Here is a 19,411-nt window from a genome sequence, read left to right as displayed (position 1 = left end):
GCGGCCATGAAGAGAGAGCGCAAAGCTGGCAGACAAGCTGTCAGGCAGGCAGGCAGTTTTGCTTATTTGGTCTTTATTTTCTCCCTCATAATATAATAATAATCAAATAATGTGTGTGTGTGTGTGTGTGTGTGTGTGCGCGCGCGTGGGGTCGCGTCAGACCCCGGGAGGATGCGGTGTTCACGGGGTGGTGAAATAAATTTTTTTACATGTATGGGGAGCGTGGCTACTGCAGGCATGGAGGTCTGCGCTATTGTGTCACGCTATTCCACCAGTCTCAATGTGAGGAGCGCTGCGGCGGAACCTATTGACCAGTTGCCACCTCATTTCCAATTTTAACACAAGTTTACACAAGTTTTCCCTCGATTTCCCAGGTTTCCCAGGATTTTTCCGAGTTGGAGGATCCTCCTGGTCCTCCTTTGTCCACGTTGGACAAAGTGGAGGACGGTTCAGGAGGAGTTGTCTGGCGATAAGATGACGATGAGCCGATTGGAGGATCCCTCGCTGGTTCAGATTTTGGGTTGGGTGCCTGTGTGCGGGGGAGGGAGGTGCGGCGAACCTTAAAAGTCACAGAGAGAATACATCGCAGTACCACTTCACCTGACAAGCTTGGAACGAGCGTTTATCCACAGTCTCGTCGAAAGGTCCCAACGCTATGGCCTCTCAAGAAGGTGACCTGCAAACCGACGGCTGCGCGGTGTTCGAGCAGACCACAGACTGTCTGCGCCTTCGCGTAGAAGAAGAGGGAACCCCGTGCCCGTTGGATCATAGCGGATTCCCAGACCCGGAAGGAGGCCTAGACGAAGGTCTGGAGTGCGACTGTTTGTGTGGGAACACTCTGGCCGCTGAGGGCATAGGGTGCGACAGCGTCGGTGTCATCGCCGTGGACCGTAACGGAGACGCGGTGCCTTGAGGGCCTTGTGTGACAAACACATCCAGGCCAGTGACGGACGGTGTGCTCGTGTCAAGGCTCATTACAGAGACCACCACCTGCCACCGGATCAATTGGCCTTGGACCTGGGCGAACTCAGGTTTCGCCCACGGCATGGTGGCATTTCCGGACGCCCTCTTATTTGCCAGCGGTGGCAAATGTTACCTGCTAAACGTAAAGCGATGCGTCATCTGTGCCGGCGCGGGGGGACGACACCGCGACAGATGCAAAGAAGTTTGCGAGAGATTCACGGCGTACCTGACCGACACCCAGCTGGACGGCGACTACGGGCGCAAGCCTCTGCTGTGCACGAAAATGCCGAGCGAGAGGAGCGTGGTCGGCCCTCGCACTGCGGACAACCTGTTCAGGGAGCTGGGCAGCCGTGAGGGCATGTCGTATGAGCTGGACACCGTAGACACTCACGTATGTGATGCGTGCGGCGTCAGGCTTTCCCGTTTCGTAGCGGGTGACAACATGCTGAGAGAGCATGTGTATCACGTGCACATTGCCGGAGTGGAGGAGTGCGGCTTCCTGGCGAAAAAGCTACGTGGCGTTCCCCGAGTTGATGCTGGAGCAGGCCGTAGAAGGCTATGTCGGCGTGGGCTACGAGATGCCCTGCGTCGTGTGCGGCTCGCGGCGGAGCGAGAGCCACGACCGACGCTGCGGGACGCTGACGCTGGCGCTGCAGCGAAAGTTGCTTCGCGTCAAGTTTTGATGAGCCGAGAATCCCGTTGATGAAGATTAAAAAAAAAAGGGCCATATTCAATTTCTTTCTACGCCTGCCTCTTTTGCTTTACACGTACCATTTAAATTATACTGTACGGAATGCGCCTTGTACTCCTTTCTTTCATAACTGTTTTATATTATTAAATAAACTTTTGGCATTTAATCAAATGTTTTACCTGTTTGGTCTGTTTTATTTTTCGTTTAAAATGGTCAGCCCTTGCACGCAGCTGTCTGCTTGCATCATCATCATCATCATCATGTTCATCATCATCATCATCATCATGTTCATCATCATCATCATCATCATGTTCATCACCAGTGGGCCTGTGGCACGGGTGGAGGTAGAAGGGAGGAAAGGAAAAATAAAAAACAAAAAAATGGGGTCGCGCCGGACCCCGGGAGGATGAGGGACGGGCCTGTGACGAAGAAGAAGGGAGGGGTGACCGAACCGCCGCGGATCCTGCGACGCGTAGGTGCCTCGTGGCCAAAAAAAAAAAAAAGAATCGCATCTCCTCTCCTGCCCCAGGGTTCCGTCAAACCCCGCCGGTTCGGAACCGACGTGAGGAGGAATTAGTAGCTTCCCTGTCAACCGAGTTCGTAACAAGAAGTACTGTATGAACGAGCAGCGAATTTTGTTACTTTAGAAAGTCATCTCAAGAAACTCCGCGAAACTGAAACTATCACTACAACTCCTTAGATGACACGCTACTTTTGATTGAACTAATTAAATTCGATTCCAGCCCATTTCCTTTTTAGTAATTAATAGTTTAGTAGCTAGTTTTAGTAGCGCTGACGTTTTGAAACACCTTGAAAGTCCAGCCTGGCTGACTGTTACTTCGCTGAACCCGAGCCGTCATCATCACCGCAGGCGATGATTCCTGACCAGAGGCCGTGGCACCGGGACCAGAGAGGGCACGTCTGCTCCACCAACCGGTAACGGGAGACGCTGCACAGCGGCTACAGCTCCAAACTAAGGCAAGACGAACATCTCTGATCGTCTCAGAAGTCTGCTGTTTCTCAAAGCGCTAAAATTGAACATTCCAAATTCATTAGTTGTCCTTAAGTTTTTATACGTTAGAAACAAATACTTTCGCTTGATCAAAGCCATCACACACTTAGGTCTTGACCATACCTTGTCCTTTCACTCATTGATTCATTCATTGCTGATTGCTGTGTTTTCTGTGATTGTGTTCACATATTTTCATTAATTGCCGTTAGCATCATCTGTCATACTAAGCTTTCAACACACATACTGTACACCCTCTTTCACCAACACTCTGTTCATCCATTGCTGATCATCTCATGCTGATTGTTTGCTCATTTCCTGTTCTGTTTATTTGAGTGTTTCCATATTATGTTATTCATATATCCAATAGTATTAGCTTAATAAAACGTTAAAAGGAATCTGGTTTTGTGTGCATTTTTCTTCAGATTTAAGCATAGGTCACTGAACTGTGACAAGAATTCACTTTTCAATTCATTTTGGTTTTGTCGCAAGAAAGTTGTTAATTTTGTTCATAACTAGTAACTAATTGAATTGACATCTGGCATTGACTAGATTGATACAAGCATGGTTTCAGCTTCTTCATGCTCCTGCTCAGCTTTCAAGTCCAGTCTGAGCCAAGCTAAGCGGCCACAACCTTGTTCCTGCACAGTTTTCAAGTCATGCTGAAGTTCCTGTACTGCCTTTGGGTCATTGCACCAGCTCAGCTTGCTCCAGTTCTGCCTCCAAGCCATGTGCAGCCTTAGGCCCAGCGTTCAAGTCCAGGGCTGGGTTCAGGATTGCGCCGCCATCTGCACCCAGTGACAACCCCCCAGTTCTTGCTCCTGCTCTTTTGCCCTGCTTGCCAGTCCCTAGCCTGCACCTCGCTGCCGTCCTGCAGCCTGTCTCTCTGGTTCCTGCCCCTGGTGGTCTGTACGACCCCTCCTGGTCATCCGGCTCTCCGCTACCAAATTTAATGCAAATGTCTCAACATCTTGTAATTTTTTTTACTGAGCTCAAAATTATTTATTTTATTATTCTGTTCAACTGCAACTTCTTTTCCAAACCATTCACCATTACCACATCAACATGTATTCTTTAAGTAACACACAAAGTTTGAGATTATGGCTCTTTTATTTTTTCTTAATTTTTTTTTCGTCCTTTTTTGAAATTTACTACTGACATCCAAAAAGGGTAAACTCCATCTCCATCCCTTCTATGCCTACACAGGTAGATCTGTGGGCCTCTGTCTGACACTCTGCTGATGTGGGCCAATATTCGATCCAGGTTCTCTCACCAAGAATGTATTGATATCTGGGGAAAACAAAAAAAACTTTAGGTCTGAGGCCAACTCTCTGGCACACACTGGTATAATATTACATAAGGAGTAGCAGCCTATTAGAAAATGAACCATGGGCTGAACAGCAACAAGAAGCAGTAAAACGATATGCTAAACTGTAAGCTACACGTACAGTACAACACATATGATCACATTAAAACAAACTTACGACTCTCCATCCCTGTGAATATCAGTGGACGCGCCCATGATAAGGTAGGTTTTGCCTTCTACCAGATCTAATGTAACTCTACAGTGTGGATAACTGAGGAACGTGCGCTCTTTATTCACAGGATCCACATCAGAGCTCCCTGTAATGAAAATACAGCAAAACAGAGAAAAGACACTTACAGTACTCCAGAGGAAATAACCTAGTTAGACGTAAGACGCTTTTGAAAGAGATTTCACATTTTAAATGAATTGATTACTAACCTTCCTTGATGACTCTTTGTACTTCCATTCTGTACACGTCATTGGACAATTCCTCTGTGAATTTGACCAGTTTCACTTTGTAGGCTGTGTACACATAAGTTCTGAATTAGCTCATTTACTTTTGTAATTTTACATTCTAAAATATCTCTTTAAATGAGAGGGATGAATCAATTAGTTCAGGTACATTTTCTTACCAAAATCAATTTTGCTGTTCTGTGTACTTTCACATAATTTAGTTGTGCGCTGATCATTAGTGACTTTGTCCTTCTTCTGAATACTGCAGTTTTCTGAAAATACAAAGAACAAAAAGTGAATATACAACTGATGACAGATTAGTTGAGCATTACAGTGTGTGTATGTTTGTAGACAAGTTTATTTGTTAATGGTCAGTAGCAGTAGTTACACTGTAAATACTGTATGTTGGTTAGTGATCTTATCTTTTGGTACTGATTTAATACCATCTCAATCTTTCAGGAGTTTGTTTTCTAGAATTGGGTTATTTTCCTAAGAAACTTCACTTCAGGCTTTATTACATTTTACTGATTCTCTAGAAGAGTATGGCTCATCAGATGCAATCAGCAGAATCTCTTTTAGCACATTAGCAGACTTTTAACACATTAATTACTTGTGTCATGAAACACTACAGTAGGTGGATTAGTGAGCTCTGATTTTCTCCAGAGAGCAGATTACTTTATTGTGTAAACACATAACTAAGTTACTAATAGAATGGCTATTTTTTACCTTCAGCACACGTGCATTCATCATTTCTACAGAGCCGCAGCAGCGCTCCAGCTTTCCTCTGTGGGTGGTAGAATTTCACACAGCGTTTTTCTGAAGAAACATGTTTGAAATCAGTCTACACCACATCAATAATTGTAAATATTTCATAAATAGTCTACTCTGATTTAAATTTTCAGCCAAGATAAAAATGTTTTATAAAAGATTCTGTGTAGCTTAATAAAGAGTCTTACGGTCGTAGTATTCATAGACAGACACAGCAGCTGGTTGTAAGACACCAACTTTCAGCTTCTGATGGAGCCTAAATCGGATTTCTTCTGGTTGTGTGTGAGAAACCTGCATAAAAATGTAAATCAAAGGTGAAGTATGAATGAATGAACAGAGTGAATAAGAAACACACAAGTAGTGATGTCTCACCTTGTCAAGATAAATGATGAGTGAGCCTCTTTCTGACAGGACTTTGTTCATCTCATACTTTGAAATAATGCGAGCGCGACCTTTAGACAACTACACACAAACATATACATGTAGACAGTGAGAAACCCATTTAAACCATAACACAAACTTGTGTGTGTGTAAAGATTCTTACTGCATCCAGGTCATTTGTGTTAACTGTGAAGCCCGTTAACAAACCGATATCCAGGATTGACATGGTTGCATCACGCGTCTTGTCCTTATATCTGCATAAAATATGCAAAAAATATGTCAGAAGTCAATGACTGAATGGCTAAACTGTTGTCTTGATTGTACTCACAAAACATCTATTGTCAGCGTGTATATCATCTCATCAGCCTGTCTCTCTATAAAAACAAATATCACAAACATTAATGTAACAGAATTTTAATAGTTGGTAGAAAGAGAAAGAGAAAGATGGGAAACTCAAAGGATAAAGAGAGAACCAAACTACCTGGGGTGAGCGTCACGGACATGTCAAACTTCTCACAATCACTCTCCTTCTCTTTAGGTAAAGCATAATAATACGACACCATCTGACACACAGACAAAACTAATGTTACACTGGCTTCTGTCTGACGTTACAATATAAGGTTAAGAAACTTGTGAAACTCACAGTCAATGTTGCTTCTCCTGAGCCAGTCGCCGTCACTTTCACATCTTTGTTTATGTCATTGAACTGTAAAGATTTGAAACACACACACACAGATGAACGTTCAGAAAGTAAGAGTAAAAGATTAACTGAGCGAGTTTTTTGTGTGTATTCTTACTGTCATTGTTCTTGTTGTACCACTTGTAAAGTGACTTTCCCTGCTGAACGTGTATTTATTAGGAATCGATCGGTCTGGCAACAAGACGTCCACATTTAGTTCATAGTCTGGTTCTTTAGCACTGGTCCAGTACTCTGCTACTGCTTGGTACACTATCATAGTGGCCTGAAGCAAACAGAAAAAGGCCAAGATACATTATAAACACGATTAACTCATAAGAGTGAAACAGGACTGAAAACAGGCTGAGGTCAAGATTAATAAAGTTCTGTTACCTGAGTTGATCCGTAGCCTCCATTCACTTTCTGCTGCTGGTTAAACCATCTCACAACAGGTCTGGCATCTTCAAAGGCCTTAAAACAGAAGTAATTTTATTTCATGCACATCTTCGTTTTTGTGAAATAAATATTGTTTTGCGTTTGTTCAAAACACACAGTGGCAGCTGGCGTAATTCTCAACAACTCATCTGTGTGCCACAATGCAGCTTTATTATTATTTGAGTGTGATGTAATGATCCACAGGGTAAATATGTCACACTCAGCAGGAACAGCAAGGTGAAGGACCCAAACGCACAGCATACAGTTCTCAGTTTGTAGAGTTTTAATGAAAATCCTTGGTCAAACACAGGTAGAGGTCGAAACACAGGTTAACTTGAATGAAGTCAACGGTACAGACAAGGATCAGGCAAAGGCAGTCGATCTCCAGACAATGTTCAATATCCAAAGGCAGAGTCCAAAACCAGAGCAAAGGGAGCAGGCAAGGCGAAATACAAACACAATCCACAACCGATACACAATAGGACTTACTTGCTGGAGCTAACAATCTGGAGACTGGCAGTGCTGAGACATGGGGCTAAATACACAGACTGATTGCTAAAGAGAAACTGATCTGAGAAGTGACTAGAAACGTAAGGCTGAAACTAACATGACAAAACCCGGAAGTAGTACAAAATAAAACAGGAAATGGCAAAAAATGACCAGAGAGACAGAGCTGTGACAATATACAGTGAACCTGCTGCTCAATTTAATTCCATTTTATTTATATAACTTATATAACGCCAACTCACAACAAGGTTACCTCAAGGCATTTTACAAGATAAGATAAGATATTTACAAGACCTTACAAAACTAAAGCAAACAAATCCCACATAGAGCAAGCCTTTATTACAATTTGACAGCAACAGTGGAGAGGAAAAACTCCCTCTCTAACAAGGAAGAATCCTCCAGCAGAACCAGGCCATCTGCCTCAACCGGTTGGGGTGAGGGGATCAGTTTGATTAATGATGTAAAAGAGAGATCCTGGTCAAGGATGACACCGAGGTTCATCAAAGTAGCATCTGAAGGTAATCTTATGCCATCCAGGGTGGCCATGTGACTCCATAGTGTCTCTCTGTGATTTTTAGGCCCAAAAACAAGAACCTCCGTTTTATATGAATTTAGTTGAAGGAAGTTTTTGGACATCCAGTTGAAGATGCCTTAAGGCTGGGAAATCAGATTAAGCAAGAGTTTCTCTCCCTTTGCATGTCTGCTCAAAGCACAGAGGACAGATAGAAGATTTAGGCCCAGCCCGAAATGATTGGCTGTCCTTTGGTCAGTTGGAGCGCCACCAAAGCTGATCTGCTTTGATTAATTTCTACACGTTTTGTGCTGGTGAAACACATACAGTAAGTGACATTTTCTCACCTTGGCCCTGACCAGAGCCAGAAGAGCGTAAGCAGTGGCCTCCAGTGTGTAAAGATTTCCCTTGATTGCAGGCCAGTGAGATGATTCTGAGAAAAACACAGCATTAACTTCTTATGACATCTGATGAACCTCATTCATTATCAACATTTCATGATATTATGAAGCTTTAATCTTTTAAAAGGTCTCATTTATGGCCTCGTTAAGTACACACTTACAGTAAATACAGGCTTGTGTTTTTTTATTTATTGAAACGAAATCCACATGTTTCGCTGTTTTTAGTCGCAAAAGTCATATGTAACTAAACAGTAACATATCTAATAAATCCAATTAAATGTAGCTTCTAATTTACCTCAAAGGTATGAGTTTTAGGTATGAGTTTTATTTCTGTAAAAATCATACATCAAAAAAAAAAGAAAATTATTGTGTGAAATTACCTGGAGAAGCAAACTTGTAGAGGATCCCTCGGTTCAGTTTGCCTTCGTTGGCCAAAGCGTATGACGTCATGCTGGCAGCATAAGGGTTGGTGACGCTGGGCAGACGCTTCTCAAGGTAGGTCACAGCTTTGTCTACGCTGCTTTGTAAAGACTGTATAGCAGGAAAAGTAACATTGAAAACAATCAGCAATCAAATATGTTATATAAATAGGTTATATAATATATATATAAATTAGTTATAAAGATAAACAAGCTGTTTATGCAGCCTGACTCAATGTGTATAGGAACAAAACAGTACTAAAACGTACATGCTGGACTGTACATGTGAGATATATCATGTTTCTTCTTTTTGTGTCTTATCAGCTAAACTGAACCTTAATTTGCTTGTATTAACAAGCTGTGAGATGCGTCATAGTAAGAGTCAGTTTCCAGTTTATGTTTAGTAGAATATCACTCACCAAAGGAAAATAAACCATTTTTAATCTAGTTCACATTCATGGTCTTGTATTGCTTCTCTTACCAACTGTAGGGTTGATCTGCAATAAGTCCTACATTATAATGTTAAGGTCAGACCACTAATAGAGATGAAAAAAATATATTAGTACTTTACTAACACTAAATATCATGGTGAACTGATGGTATATTAAGGTTAGTGTAAGTTTTTGATAACCTGCTCAGGTAAGAATCAAACCTATAAACCTGTTAAAACCTGTTACTTACAGTAACAGAGGCAGCACAGAGTGACCGTGATTCCTGGAGAGCGATGAGGCAGAAGGCCGTCATGGAGGCATCTGAATCTGTGCCAAACACATCACCCTACACACACACACACACACACACACACACACACACACACACACACACACACACACACACACACACACACACACACACACACACACACACACACACACACACACCTGCAGTTTTTATCCAGATACTATGGTTACAGCCATTAGCAACTTGCACATACTCTAATAATGACGTTGTGTAAAGCAGTCAACTTACAGTCATCTCTTTATGTAAAATTCTCCAAACTTCTCTAAACTGTCCATCCGACTGCTGTGTGTTGAGGATCAGAAACTTGACAGCCTCACAGATCACGTTAGTTGGCACTGACACCAGACTGTTTGCCATAGAGAACACCTTGACAACATAGGCTGTCAGCCTTAGAGAGGATAAGACGAGGAGGCATGGCTTATGTTAGTGTATTAGTACATGAAACGCAGACTGAGGTTTTGCCACACAGATGTTCAGATGTCTTACCAAGTGCTGCTTAGTGTGCTGGAAAATATAGAAAAAGACCCGTCTGATTTACGGAAGGCAAACATGTTCTGGAAGCCTGGACACAAACAAGTTGTTTACTCCCTACCATAAAATTGTGTATTGAATTGAATGTTTCAGTCCAAACGACGCTTTCTATGGATCGATGGATGATTCCTGGGCTGGTTCTGCCAGCAACGTAGGCTGGTTCTGCCCACTCCCCCTCTCTCCCTCTGTAAACTCTGCAATCAGGACAATTCCTCAAACCTGCATCTTCCCCTCTGCCTTTCCACACATTTTATATATATATATGGAAATGTTCTGGACTGCAGTTATTTGATAGCTTTTGTCATGCAATGTTCATACTCTTACTAATGGTCGTGATCGCAAATAGCTCGTTCTCTTTAGCCATGTTAGTTTCTCATTTTTAGTTAAAATGTCTAGAGTTTCGTCCTCCTGGGTTTATTTCTAGTTTTGTTTTGAAGGAGGTTTTGTGTTAGTTCTTGCTTTGAGTTTCTAGTAAAAGGACTTATCAGTTACACACTGGTTCTGGTTGTAACTCTGTCCAAATGCACCTTAATGGACTCGACCCACCATCCGATGGTGGGTCATGGCAGAATGACCCAGCCACAAACAGGCCCAGTCAGAGCAGGCCAAGGAGCCCACGTCATCAGGACTCGGTACAAGCTCCTGGCCCCAAATTATTACCAAACAGACAGTCCACATTAGACTGGGCCGAGGCTGTGTGCTCTTCCACTCCTTGGCTGCTGGATAGTGTGGGCTTCTATGGGGTTAAACAAACTATTGTCCTCTTAGAGGACTCTCTGAACTCGCCCCGCTGCAGCCCCATGGACTGTTTCATGCTCCTCTGGTGCAACTTTTCAAAAAGGGCCCACATTCTTCAGCCAAGTCCCCAGCCTGTTTGTGCTCAGGCTCATTATAACTGTTGGGTTCACCTGGTTTGACAGACCCCCCCCTCATTTAAGACCAGATTGTTCCCTTCAGAAGCTCAGGCTGCTGTCTGGAAGGATTTGAAGGCCCAAGGCTCCCCACACTACTCACCTTTCCCTTGTCACTCACACACAGCTCCCCCAGAGCTTGTCCATGCTACAGTTTCAGCTTCAAGCCTCCCCTCTGCAACTCCTGCTCCACATTTCTCTGTTGCTGTAGCTTTTGTTTTCTTTTTAGTTAAAAAGTTTAGTTTTGTCCTTCTACAGTAGGTTCATTTCTACTTTGTTTTGAAGGAGTGTTTTGTGTTAATTCTTGTTTAGATTTGGGTATGGGTGCCTGATAAATGAATTAATGAAATACAGTAGAAGAGAAAAAAATAGAATTGAGGATTTGAAGTTCTGTCACAACTCTGGACTCTTAGCCACTACCTAGTCATTTCCTGTTTTATTTTGTATCAGCTCCTGCTTTACTGTTTGTCATGTGACGTGATCAGCTGTATCCAATCATCATTAGCTCTGCTATTTAACTGCCAGTACTCACCTCATACCTTTGCCAGATTGTTGCGTGTACTCAACACTTTCCAGTGTTGTTATCCAGTTCTTGCCTTGTGATCGATCCTGGTCCTGCATTATTTTGCCAACTGCCTTGCCCTTACGGTACCGTAGCCCTGTCTGACTATCATGTGATTAAGCCTGTTTATTGTACGCCGTCTCAGCCAGCTCCCTTCCTGTACCTCTGCCTGCTGCTCACCTGTGTATCGACCTCTGCTTGTGCCACAGACTCACTCACTTTGTCATTAAACTACCTTTTACTTACTGTACCTCATTGTCTCATTGTGCATGTGGGCCCGCTACAACAGGCCGCCTTTAAGTTAACTGTAGAATACAATGCTGTATCTGGTACCTGTAAAACCAACACTGTGTGTTAACCTACCAGTTGTAATGTGTTGAAGGGCTTCATTACGTTTGTCAAAGCCCACAGTTTCCCACTGGTTGGTTTTATCCAAATACGTTGTTGCAATGACAGGTAGAGTCATGTGGATCATGTTCGCCTCTCCCGGACCGTATGGCTGAATGATCAGAGAACCCATGGAGTGGCCACTAATAAAGTTCTCCACTACTCCTTTATTTCCTTTGCCTGAGTAAACACACAAAAACTAAATGTCAAAAATCTACATAAAGAAGTAATTTAATTCAAGAAGTAAAGTATCCACTTACAGAAACTATTTAGATTAACCTCCATCAATAAAACAAACCTTGTGCAGGTCTATTAAATATAACTTTACATCTCACCTGTTATAATGATCTGTGTATAGGTAGATGCGTTTGGAACCAAATCCTTCTTAGGAATAGCACTGTTGAAAATGACTTCTTGTTTACCTCCTAAAGGTAGAAGCTGAGAATCAGTGCATATACTGTATGTATATAAACTATTGACTATTACTACTAAATGGAAATCAAATGCAGCTTTTTAAGCATCAACTCACCTGCACCTTTTGTAGTTGGATCAAGAACTACAACCTGAGGAGATTTAACCAGTATACCTTCAGGCTGAAAAACAATATCACAAAGTCAGTTTAAATTGTATTTATACTGTACAATGCAGAATAAAATAAAATGCATTATGTTATGCATTATCTCTCTTCAGTAAACCTATAGTAAGAAAGTTTCCTCAAAAACATTGCTATTCACTTTCCATTATAAAAAGCACTGCAGGCTATTAGCTTTCCATTTACTGATATTCCACTGTAACAAAAAAAGCAGTTAAATCAATTCATTTTACCTTGGACTGCAATGCTTTCAAATCTTTCAAATACTATACACTTCATCTGAAACCATGATCTTTGATAAAAGAGAAAGATGATAGAAAATGCTACTAGCTGTAAATCTGATAGACATAGTCTGTATCTTACCACCACTTGCAGCATCTTAGTGATCCCATCAGTGAAAAATGAGTCTTTAACAGCGGCTTTGACCCCAATTCGGAACTGCCCTACCCTCATGGGAATAATAATGAAGGGAACAGAGGCTGTAGTCTGGGGCTCAACTTGTACCTCCTGAAAATATCTTTCACGATTAGAAGCTGCACTACAAATATCCACTTCTTCTGTCAGATCCACGTGAACCTTCAAAACAGAAAAGCGTATAAAGATGGAGGAAGATACCCTCATATGTATCGTAACACAGACTCACAGTGATAAGATCAGGGGTGTAGTTGTGGAGGATTGCTTTAACTTCCAGCTGCTCTCCACGGACAGCAGCGTAGGGCAGTCTGAGATCAATGAAGAAATCCCTCCTGACAGTGACCTCCAGTGGATCCCCAACACAGATTCCTTAAAGATAAGAAAAAAACAAGTGTTTGAAAAGTACAATACAGTTTAAAATACAAAACGTATTGTAGGTTTTACAGTAAATGACTCACCCTGAGTTCTAGACAAACTAATACCAATGATCTGCCAGTTTGTCACTGAGTCTGGCAAATTGACAGTGTTGAAGCGTGTTGTAGATTTACTGAAAACACAAAAAACAGTTTAAACGGAGAAGGTAAAGAGAACAACTGCTTCACCCCTCCAGAGCTGTAGGGTTAAAGTCCATTCAGATTTCTGTTCATTAACGGTGTGTATCTTTCAGTTGCTTTTACCAGTGCGGGCTTTGTCGAGGGCAAGAATGTAGGTTGATTTCTGACCACAGCCAACTCTCAGGGAAGTAGGTACGAGGCACTATTTCAGAGCTGGTTACATAACCATCATCATTATCTACAATGATACATTTATGTTATCTCACATACTGTACTATAATAATAAAACATTGTAAAACACGGGAAAACAGTGAACCAGATTAAGATAGCTTTCAAGTGAGGTGTATGTATCAAGATATATTTTGTCCTCCTCTTGATTGGTGACCTGTGTTTATGTTTAACGTGTATACAGTAAATATATTATTGTAGCAGCCTCAGCATTGAACAGGTGGTAAAAGGCAAAAGGGGGGACTGTCATGGGGATTATGGGTTTTGTTGGGGTTTCTGTCATTTCCGGTTTTATTTTTAAATCTAGTTTTCATCTACTCTCGTTCTGTGTTATTTCCTGTCATGGTTCCAGACTCTTAAGACGCTCTACATGCCACTTCCTGTTTTATTTTGTTGTTACTTCCAGGTGTGATCAGTCCTGTTTAGTTTCTGCTTCTTTGATTCACCACCTGCATTCATTTAGCCATTACTCTGTATATGCAGACCAGCACTCACCTCCAGTCTTTTGCCAGATTGTTACGCGTTTCATGCCAACTCTCCAGCACTCCTGCTTTGTAAGTTTAACCCATGTACCAAACTGTGTTTTGTCTTGACCTAGTCTTGCCTGCTTCCTGTTTTTTTGTATGTTGACTCTGCCTTGCTGTTTTTGACCACTGCCTGGAACTGACTACTGTTTGTCTGATCTAGAGATGGCGAAATCGAAGCCTCATGAATCACTGAGCAACTATGACACTGAAATCAACACGTTGCTTAACACAATTTGACACAGTCAGAACACCGACATCTGCTGGTTGTGCGTGAGAACTGCATCAGAGCAGACTGACCATCAAACCCTCGCTGACACGTGGTTGTTCAGGATCACAGTCCATGTTTTATTGTCAAATAAAAGTTATTTAATCAAAGGTGTGTACAGTAACTGTGTTTCTCTGGATAATAATAATATACCAGTAGCCTTGGAATTATGACTTGACAAAATGTAGTTGTACTCATTAATTACATATTGAACTTGTCATAACTACATTACAAATATATGTAAACCTGTCTATCTTATATATTAACATCTCTCCAGTCCGTTTGCCATGTTTATAAAGCTTTGACATACTGAAACAACCAACGGCTTATCTTCCGCTCGGCAGTCACATGACGTATCAGCACCTCTCACTCACTCGATTTGGAATGCACTTCCTCTTTAAAAGATCGATGCTGAGTCAAGTACTGTAGAAGGTTTCGAGTTGGACATTTCTTCTCTGAACCCTACTGTATTGTAGGCTCTTCGTACCTGTGTCCCGACCTCTGCATGTCTGACTAACCATAGAGCATTAAAACTTCAATCTCATCGCTGAACTGTGCATTTGGGTCCTACACACCATGGTCCCATGGACAAGCCCAAGAATGTGGAACCCACTGCAGGAGGGCCACCACATTCTGAGGGCTTGGACTCCAGCAAATCTGTGCCCCTTAAGAAACTTAAGCTGTTTAGATGATGAGTGAATGAATGCGGTTCCTACCTGAGATGGTCGTGACATCCATTGTAGTGGTGTCTCGTTTCCTCCTGCTGGGGAAAGGACACTTCATCTCTAAAATTACAACAAAGGGCAAATTTTAGGTTAAATTAAAAAAAATAGAACGCCACTTCAGGTTGAAACCAAACCAGTAGTGGACCACCACTCACCTAGTCTGTATGGAGTCCCAATACCAGCACTGGACTCAAACAACAGCCCAGCATCATAGAAAACACCCATACTGTCCTTCCCTCCACCTGGTGTGCAGCCAGTGTCATACTTCTCCACAATATCCCACACCTGAGTAAACACAAACACAGAAGGCTTGTGTATACTGTAGTGCAGATTTTACAGACACTGAAATGAATACAAGAAATAATAATGAAAAAACAAAAAAAACAAAAATGACCTTTTTCTGAGTGAAGCGATGCTGGTTGTTTAGGCTGTAGACACGTTTGTCCACAGCCACCAGTCCCACTTTGGCCTCTGGATCTCCAGTGACCTTCAGCTCAAACATCTGGTTGGGCTTATAGGATGGAGCAGGTGTTGATTCCAACTTTAGCTGATCGGGAAAAGAAAAGCATGTTTTTTTTTTATCTAAAGCAGCACTAGTTTGCTGTTAATTCATTATCTTCACAGCGACAACATGCTTTGTGCTACCATACGTACTGATCCCATGCATGTGTCCTTGACATCCACCCAAACAGAGTCTGATACTACTTCATTATCACTTGGATGGTAGTAGGCTACGATGCGGAAAGACGGCAGCATGTCTTTGGTGATGGGGACGATCAGGGTTATTAATACTTGGCCTTGTCTCTTGTAACGGCCATACTGCCTGAGTTGACCTCTGCTCAAGATCTAAAGACAAAGATTCACATCAGTTCAGTTCTTATAAATGCTTTGCAGAACTTTTTACAGTGTCAATGTTATTAGTATTTTTTTAGAGAAAAACATTCAAACCAAAGTCCAAACAATTACATTTTCAAAATGTATTTGTCATAAACCCTGTCTGTGTGTCATGAATCCAGAACATTGAACTGCTTTCTCTGCCATTTCCTGTTTTATTTTTATCACCACTTCCATTTTAGCCCTGTTCCTGTCAATTCTGGCTTTATGTTTTGGTCATGTGATTCCACCAGCTGTTTCCACTTAATCATTACACTCTGTATATACCGTATAGACCAGTACCTACCTAGACTGCGTGTACTCACCTCAGTCTAGCGGTCGCTTGTAATCCAGCCTGTGCATTCCCAGAATCTTGTTCGTATTTTGTCTGCCTTGCCTTGTCCCTGTCTGTAACGTTGCTGGAGTTTCTTTTGGATTACTGGATTAAGACTACTGCCTACTGTACCTGAACATCCCGCTGCCTGTCGAACATCCTGTTGTCTGTTGGTGAGTGTTTTTGTAATAAAGAACTTTTTTTGACAAGCCTGTTTCTGAGCTGTGCATTTGGGTCCTTCATTCCCTGCACTTCCTGACCGAACAATTGGACCCAGCCAGCCTCCAGCCTGTCGGTATTTTTTGTTCTGGGGTTTTCTTGTGTCTAGTCGGATTTAACAGAGGACTAACACTCAAGCTACAGAAGTTGTCTGAGAGCCTTCACAAAGGTGCAAAACCCCTGAAGCTTGGTAAATATACCTTTGAACGTTCTCACAATGGAGCCCAGGTGGCCCCTGGCGAGAGGAAGCTCCTGGTCAGACTAAGCGCTGTACGTGAGCCCTCTTCCTGTTCAGGCACCTTCACTGTGGTGACCACTCGAACATTGTTAAGGAAGTAAAGGGGGGGGGGGGTTACTGCACTCATGTATATCAAAGAATAGTCCACAGCTCATGTGGGGGGTTGTATCAGGGTATAAATACAGGTCTTCTTCAGTGAATACTTTGTACATAGTAGGATGTGCCTTACGTCTTAGATGTACTGTAATTGTTATCCACTCCGTGTCGACATGAGAGTAAACTTTGAGATCGTTTATCACACTGATGATCTCCAGTTGATTTCTTCTATTAAAAGATTTCCACTACAAGGTCTTCAGGCAGTTCCAGCCACTGCATGGCGGTTAGCATTAGTCATGAACCCACTGCCTGTTCTTGTAACCTCCCATTCAGCCTTGAAGCCTACTACGTAATAGGCTATGTACCACAGACTTTTAAGGTGGCTGTGGTCAAACCATTATTGAAAAAACCTACTATGGACCCTGGAGAACTAGCCAACTATAGGCCAGTTTCAAATTCACCATTTATCTCTAAAATTCTTGAAAAAATCTAAACAATTATCTAACCACCTGAGTGGGAATAACCTGTATGAAGATTTTCAGTCAGGATTTAGAAAACATCATAGCACAATTCCCACAATTCCTACTTGTGTTCCCCCCGAGGTTCCTGGTGGCAGCACCTCGACTGGTCAGTTTCTCCCCTCGACACCTGTACCTATGGGGGGGCTTCCCCATGGGTTCCTGAATGGTGCCCTGCCTCTGCTCTGTTCTGCTATCGAAACACAAGACCTGCTCTGTCCTGCTGTCGTCCTCCCAGGACTTCTCGTTTGCCACTGGGCTTTGAAAGCGCCGTGTTGGCCCGGCGGTTGCCTCTCAAGGACTTCTTGCACCTCGGCACTCCACTGAAAGATGATTTGGACTTTGTTTTGTTGCTACTCTGGTTCCATGGACCATGTGTTGTGCTCATGTGCCTTGTTCTTGTGTGTGTTGGCCTATTTTCGGTTCTGACCCTCCTCCAGTCCTCCCTCCGCCCACCCTGCTCATTTATCTGTGTTTTAGGGGCGCCTGGGAATTTGCCCCAGAAGGGGGGATTCTGTCATGAATCTGGACCATTTAACTGCTTTCTCTGCCATTTCCTGTTTTATTTTTCTCACCACTTCCGGTTTAGTCCTGTTCCTGCCAGTTCTGGCTTCATCTTCCGGTCATGTGATTCCACCAGCTGTTCCCACTTAATCATTACACTCTGTACTGTATATATAGACCAGCACTGTACCTACCTCCAGTCCTCTGCCAGACTGTTGCGTGTACTCACCTCAGTCTAGCGTTCTCTTGTATTCCAGCCTGTGTATGCCCTGGAAGTGCCTTGCCTGTCCCTGTCTGTAACGTTGTAGGGGGTTCTTTTGGATTACTGGATTTTGACTGCTCCCTGACTGAACATCCTGTTTTCTGATGATGAGTGCTTCTATGATAAAGAACTCTTTTACTTAGCCCGTTCCTGAGCTGTGCAATTGAGTCTTTTGGTCCCTGAACTTCTCGACACTGTGCTTTTGTACAGTAACACCTGAAGACAACCAAAGTCTCTAGAGTATTCAACTGCCCTGCTTGTTTCCAAGTAGGCACTTCTTCGGATTGGCTGAACACATGTAATCCAGGAAAATGTGATATTTCAAATCTCATTTACTGTAGCAATATCAGACATATTAGACAATATCTTATTATTTTTGTTGTGTTTGAACTTGCTAGTGACCAGAACCAAAACATTGGGTTTAGAAATTCATATACATCCCTAATGTTAACGGTAAGAAATGCTATATGTAGCTCATTTAGCCAAGAGCCAAACACAAACACTAAGACCCCATGGTAACATCATGGTTACAGCAAATGTCGAACAACAGTTTCATTAGATTCATCACGTTAATGACCATCATTATAAAATTATTTAAGGTTCAATGTTTATGAGCATTGTGTGTTTATCATAACACAGGTAAAAACATTCCTCACCAGGTATGTGATGTCACTGTTTTGAGTTGACTGCGTGTTGAAAAGAAGGTTGACTTTAAGGTTTTGTCCTAACTGAACCTCTGCTGTGTCCACACCTGTAAAAATGCATTTTGCAGTGTTAGGCACTGAAAAAATCTAGTAACTGGTACAGACTTTACCACTGATGGTTTATATTTTTGTTACCTTAAGATTTTAACAATTTTACCTATGAAAATGTTGTTGTTGCTGTTGGTAGTATATGATTGAGCTACCATGGTGGCCTTTGCTTGTGTTTCAGGAGAAGTAGAAGGGTCATTGGTCTTTGCCTAAAGGAAAAAAACAACAACATAGAACCAAACCAGATTACTCAAAGTACTCATCCATAATAAATCAAATCAACCAATCTTCACATTTAGGCTATGTACCCCAGGCTTTTAAGGTGGCTGTGGTCTTTATTGAAAAAACTCACTCTGGACCCTGTAGAACTAGCCAACTATAGGCCAGTTTCAAATTTACCCTTTCTTTCTAAGATTCTTGAAAAGATTGTGGCTAAACAATTATTTGACCACCTGAGTGGGAATAACCTGTACAAAGACTTTCAGTCGGATTTAGGAAAACATCATAGCACAGAAACAGCTCTGGTTAGAGTCACTAATGATCTTCTCTTAGGTTTAGACTATTTTTCATAGGGATAGAGATTATTAGGGAGCATTCTATTAATTTTCATTGTTATGCAGATGATACTCAGCTATATATGTCTTTGGAAGCAAATGAA

The 19,411-nt window shown here is 42.2% G+C and overlaps 1 protein-coding gene across 4 annotated transcripts in view; it reads right to left on the bottom strand.

Annotated features, from left to right (window-relative positions):
- Positions 1 to 3,786: 3,786 nt before the first annotated feature.
- LOC114851165 (complement C3-like) overlaps positions 3,787 to 19,411 on the bottom strand; it is a 29,431-nt gene continuing 13,806 nt past the window's right edge. For 2 of the 4 annotated variants that reach the window (XM_055509234.1, XM_029142780.3), the window contains 30 exons: positions 18,863 to 18,962; positions 18,658 to 18,752; positions 15,612 to 15,803; positions 15,352 to 15,504; positions 15,113 to 15,242; positions 14,949 to 15,017; positions 13,336 to 13,450; positions 13,117 to 13,205; positions 12,888 to 13,027; positions 12,608 to 12,820; positions 12,182 to 12,245; positions 11,988 to 12,077; positions 11,629 to 11,832; positions 9,748 to 9,823; positions 9,490 to 9,649; positions 9,202 to 9,297; positions 8,482 to 8,632; positions 8,048 to 8,133; positions 6,641 to 6,718; positions 6,369 to 6,533; positions 6,215 to 6,277; positions 6,053 to 6,134; positions 5,900 to 5,945; positions 5,735 to 5,825; positions 5,379 to 5,652; positions 5,149 to 5,238; positions 4,602 to 4,694; positions 4,408 to 4,491; positions 4,148 to 4,286; positions 3,787 to 3,953 (listed from right to left, as the gene is read on the bottom strand). In XM_055509234.1, the coding sequence (XP_055365209.1) occupies positions 3,815 to 3,953; positions 4,148 to 4,286; positions 4,408 to 4,491; positions 4,602 to 4,694; positions 5,149 to 5,238; positions 5,379 to 5,652; positions 5,735 to 5,825; positions 5,900 to 5,945; positions 6,053 to 6,134; positions 6,215 to 6,277; positions 6,369 to 6,533; positions 6,641 to 6,718; positions 8,048 to 8,133; positions 8,482 to 8,632; positions 9,202 to 9,297; positions 9,490 to 9,649; positions 9,748 to 9,823; positions 11,629 to 11,832; positions 11,988 to 12,077; positions 12,182 to 12,245; positions 12,608 to 12,820; positions 12,888 to 13,027; positions 13,117 to 13,205; positions 13,336 to 13,450; positions 14,949 to 15,017; positions 15,113 to 15,242; positions 15,352 to 15,504; positions 15,612 to 15,803; positions 18,658 to 18,752; positions 18,863 to 18,962 (3,567 nt within the window). In that variant the 3' untranslated portion in view covers positions 3,787 to 3,814. The remainder of the gene's footprint in view (positions 3,954 to 4,147; positions 4,287 to 4,407; positions 4,492 to 4,601; positions 4,695 to 5,148; positions 5,239 to 5,378; positions 5,653 to 5,734; positions 5,826 to 5,899; positions 5,946 to 6,052; positions 6,135 to 6,214; positions 6,278 to 6,368; positions 6,534 to 6,640; positions 6,719 to 8,047; positions 8,134 to 8,481; positions 8,633 to 9,201; positions 9,298 to 9,489; positions 9,650 to 9,747; positions 9,824 to 11,628; positions 11,833 to 11,987; positions 12,078 to 12,181; positions 12,246 to 12,607; positions 12,821 to 12,887; positions 13,028 to 13,116; positions 13,206 to 13,335; positions 13,451 to 14,948; positions 15,018 to 15,112; positions 15,243 to 15,351; positions 15,505 to 15,611; positions 15,804 to 18,657; positions 18,753 to 18,862; positions 18,963 to 19,411) is intronic. The other 2 variants (XM_029142790.3, XM_055509238.1) reach the window with 2 other exon arrangements.

Source organism: Betta splendens, chromosome 1, assembly GCF_900634795.4.
Source record: "Betta splendens chromosome 1, fBetSpl5.4, whole genome shotgun sequence".
Taxonomy (NCBI): domain Eukaryota; kingdom Metazoa; phylum Chordata; class Actinopteri; order Anabantiformes; family Osphronemidae; genus Betta; species Betta splendens.
This window is presented reverse-complemented; position numbering and strand designations above follow the sequence as displayed.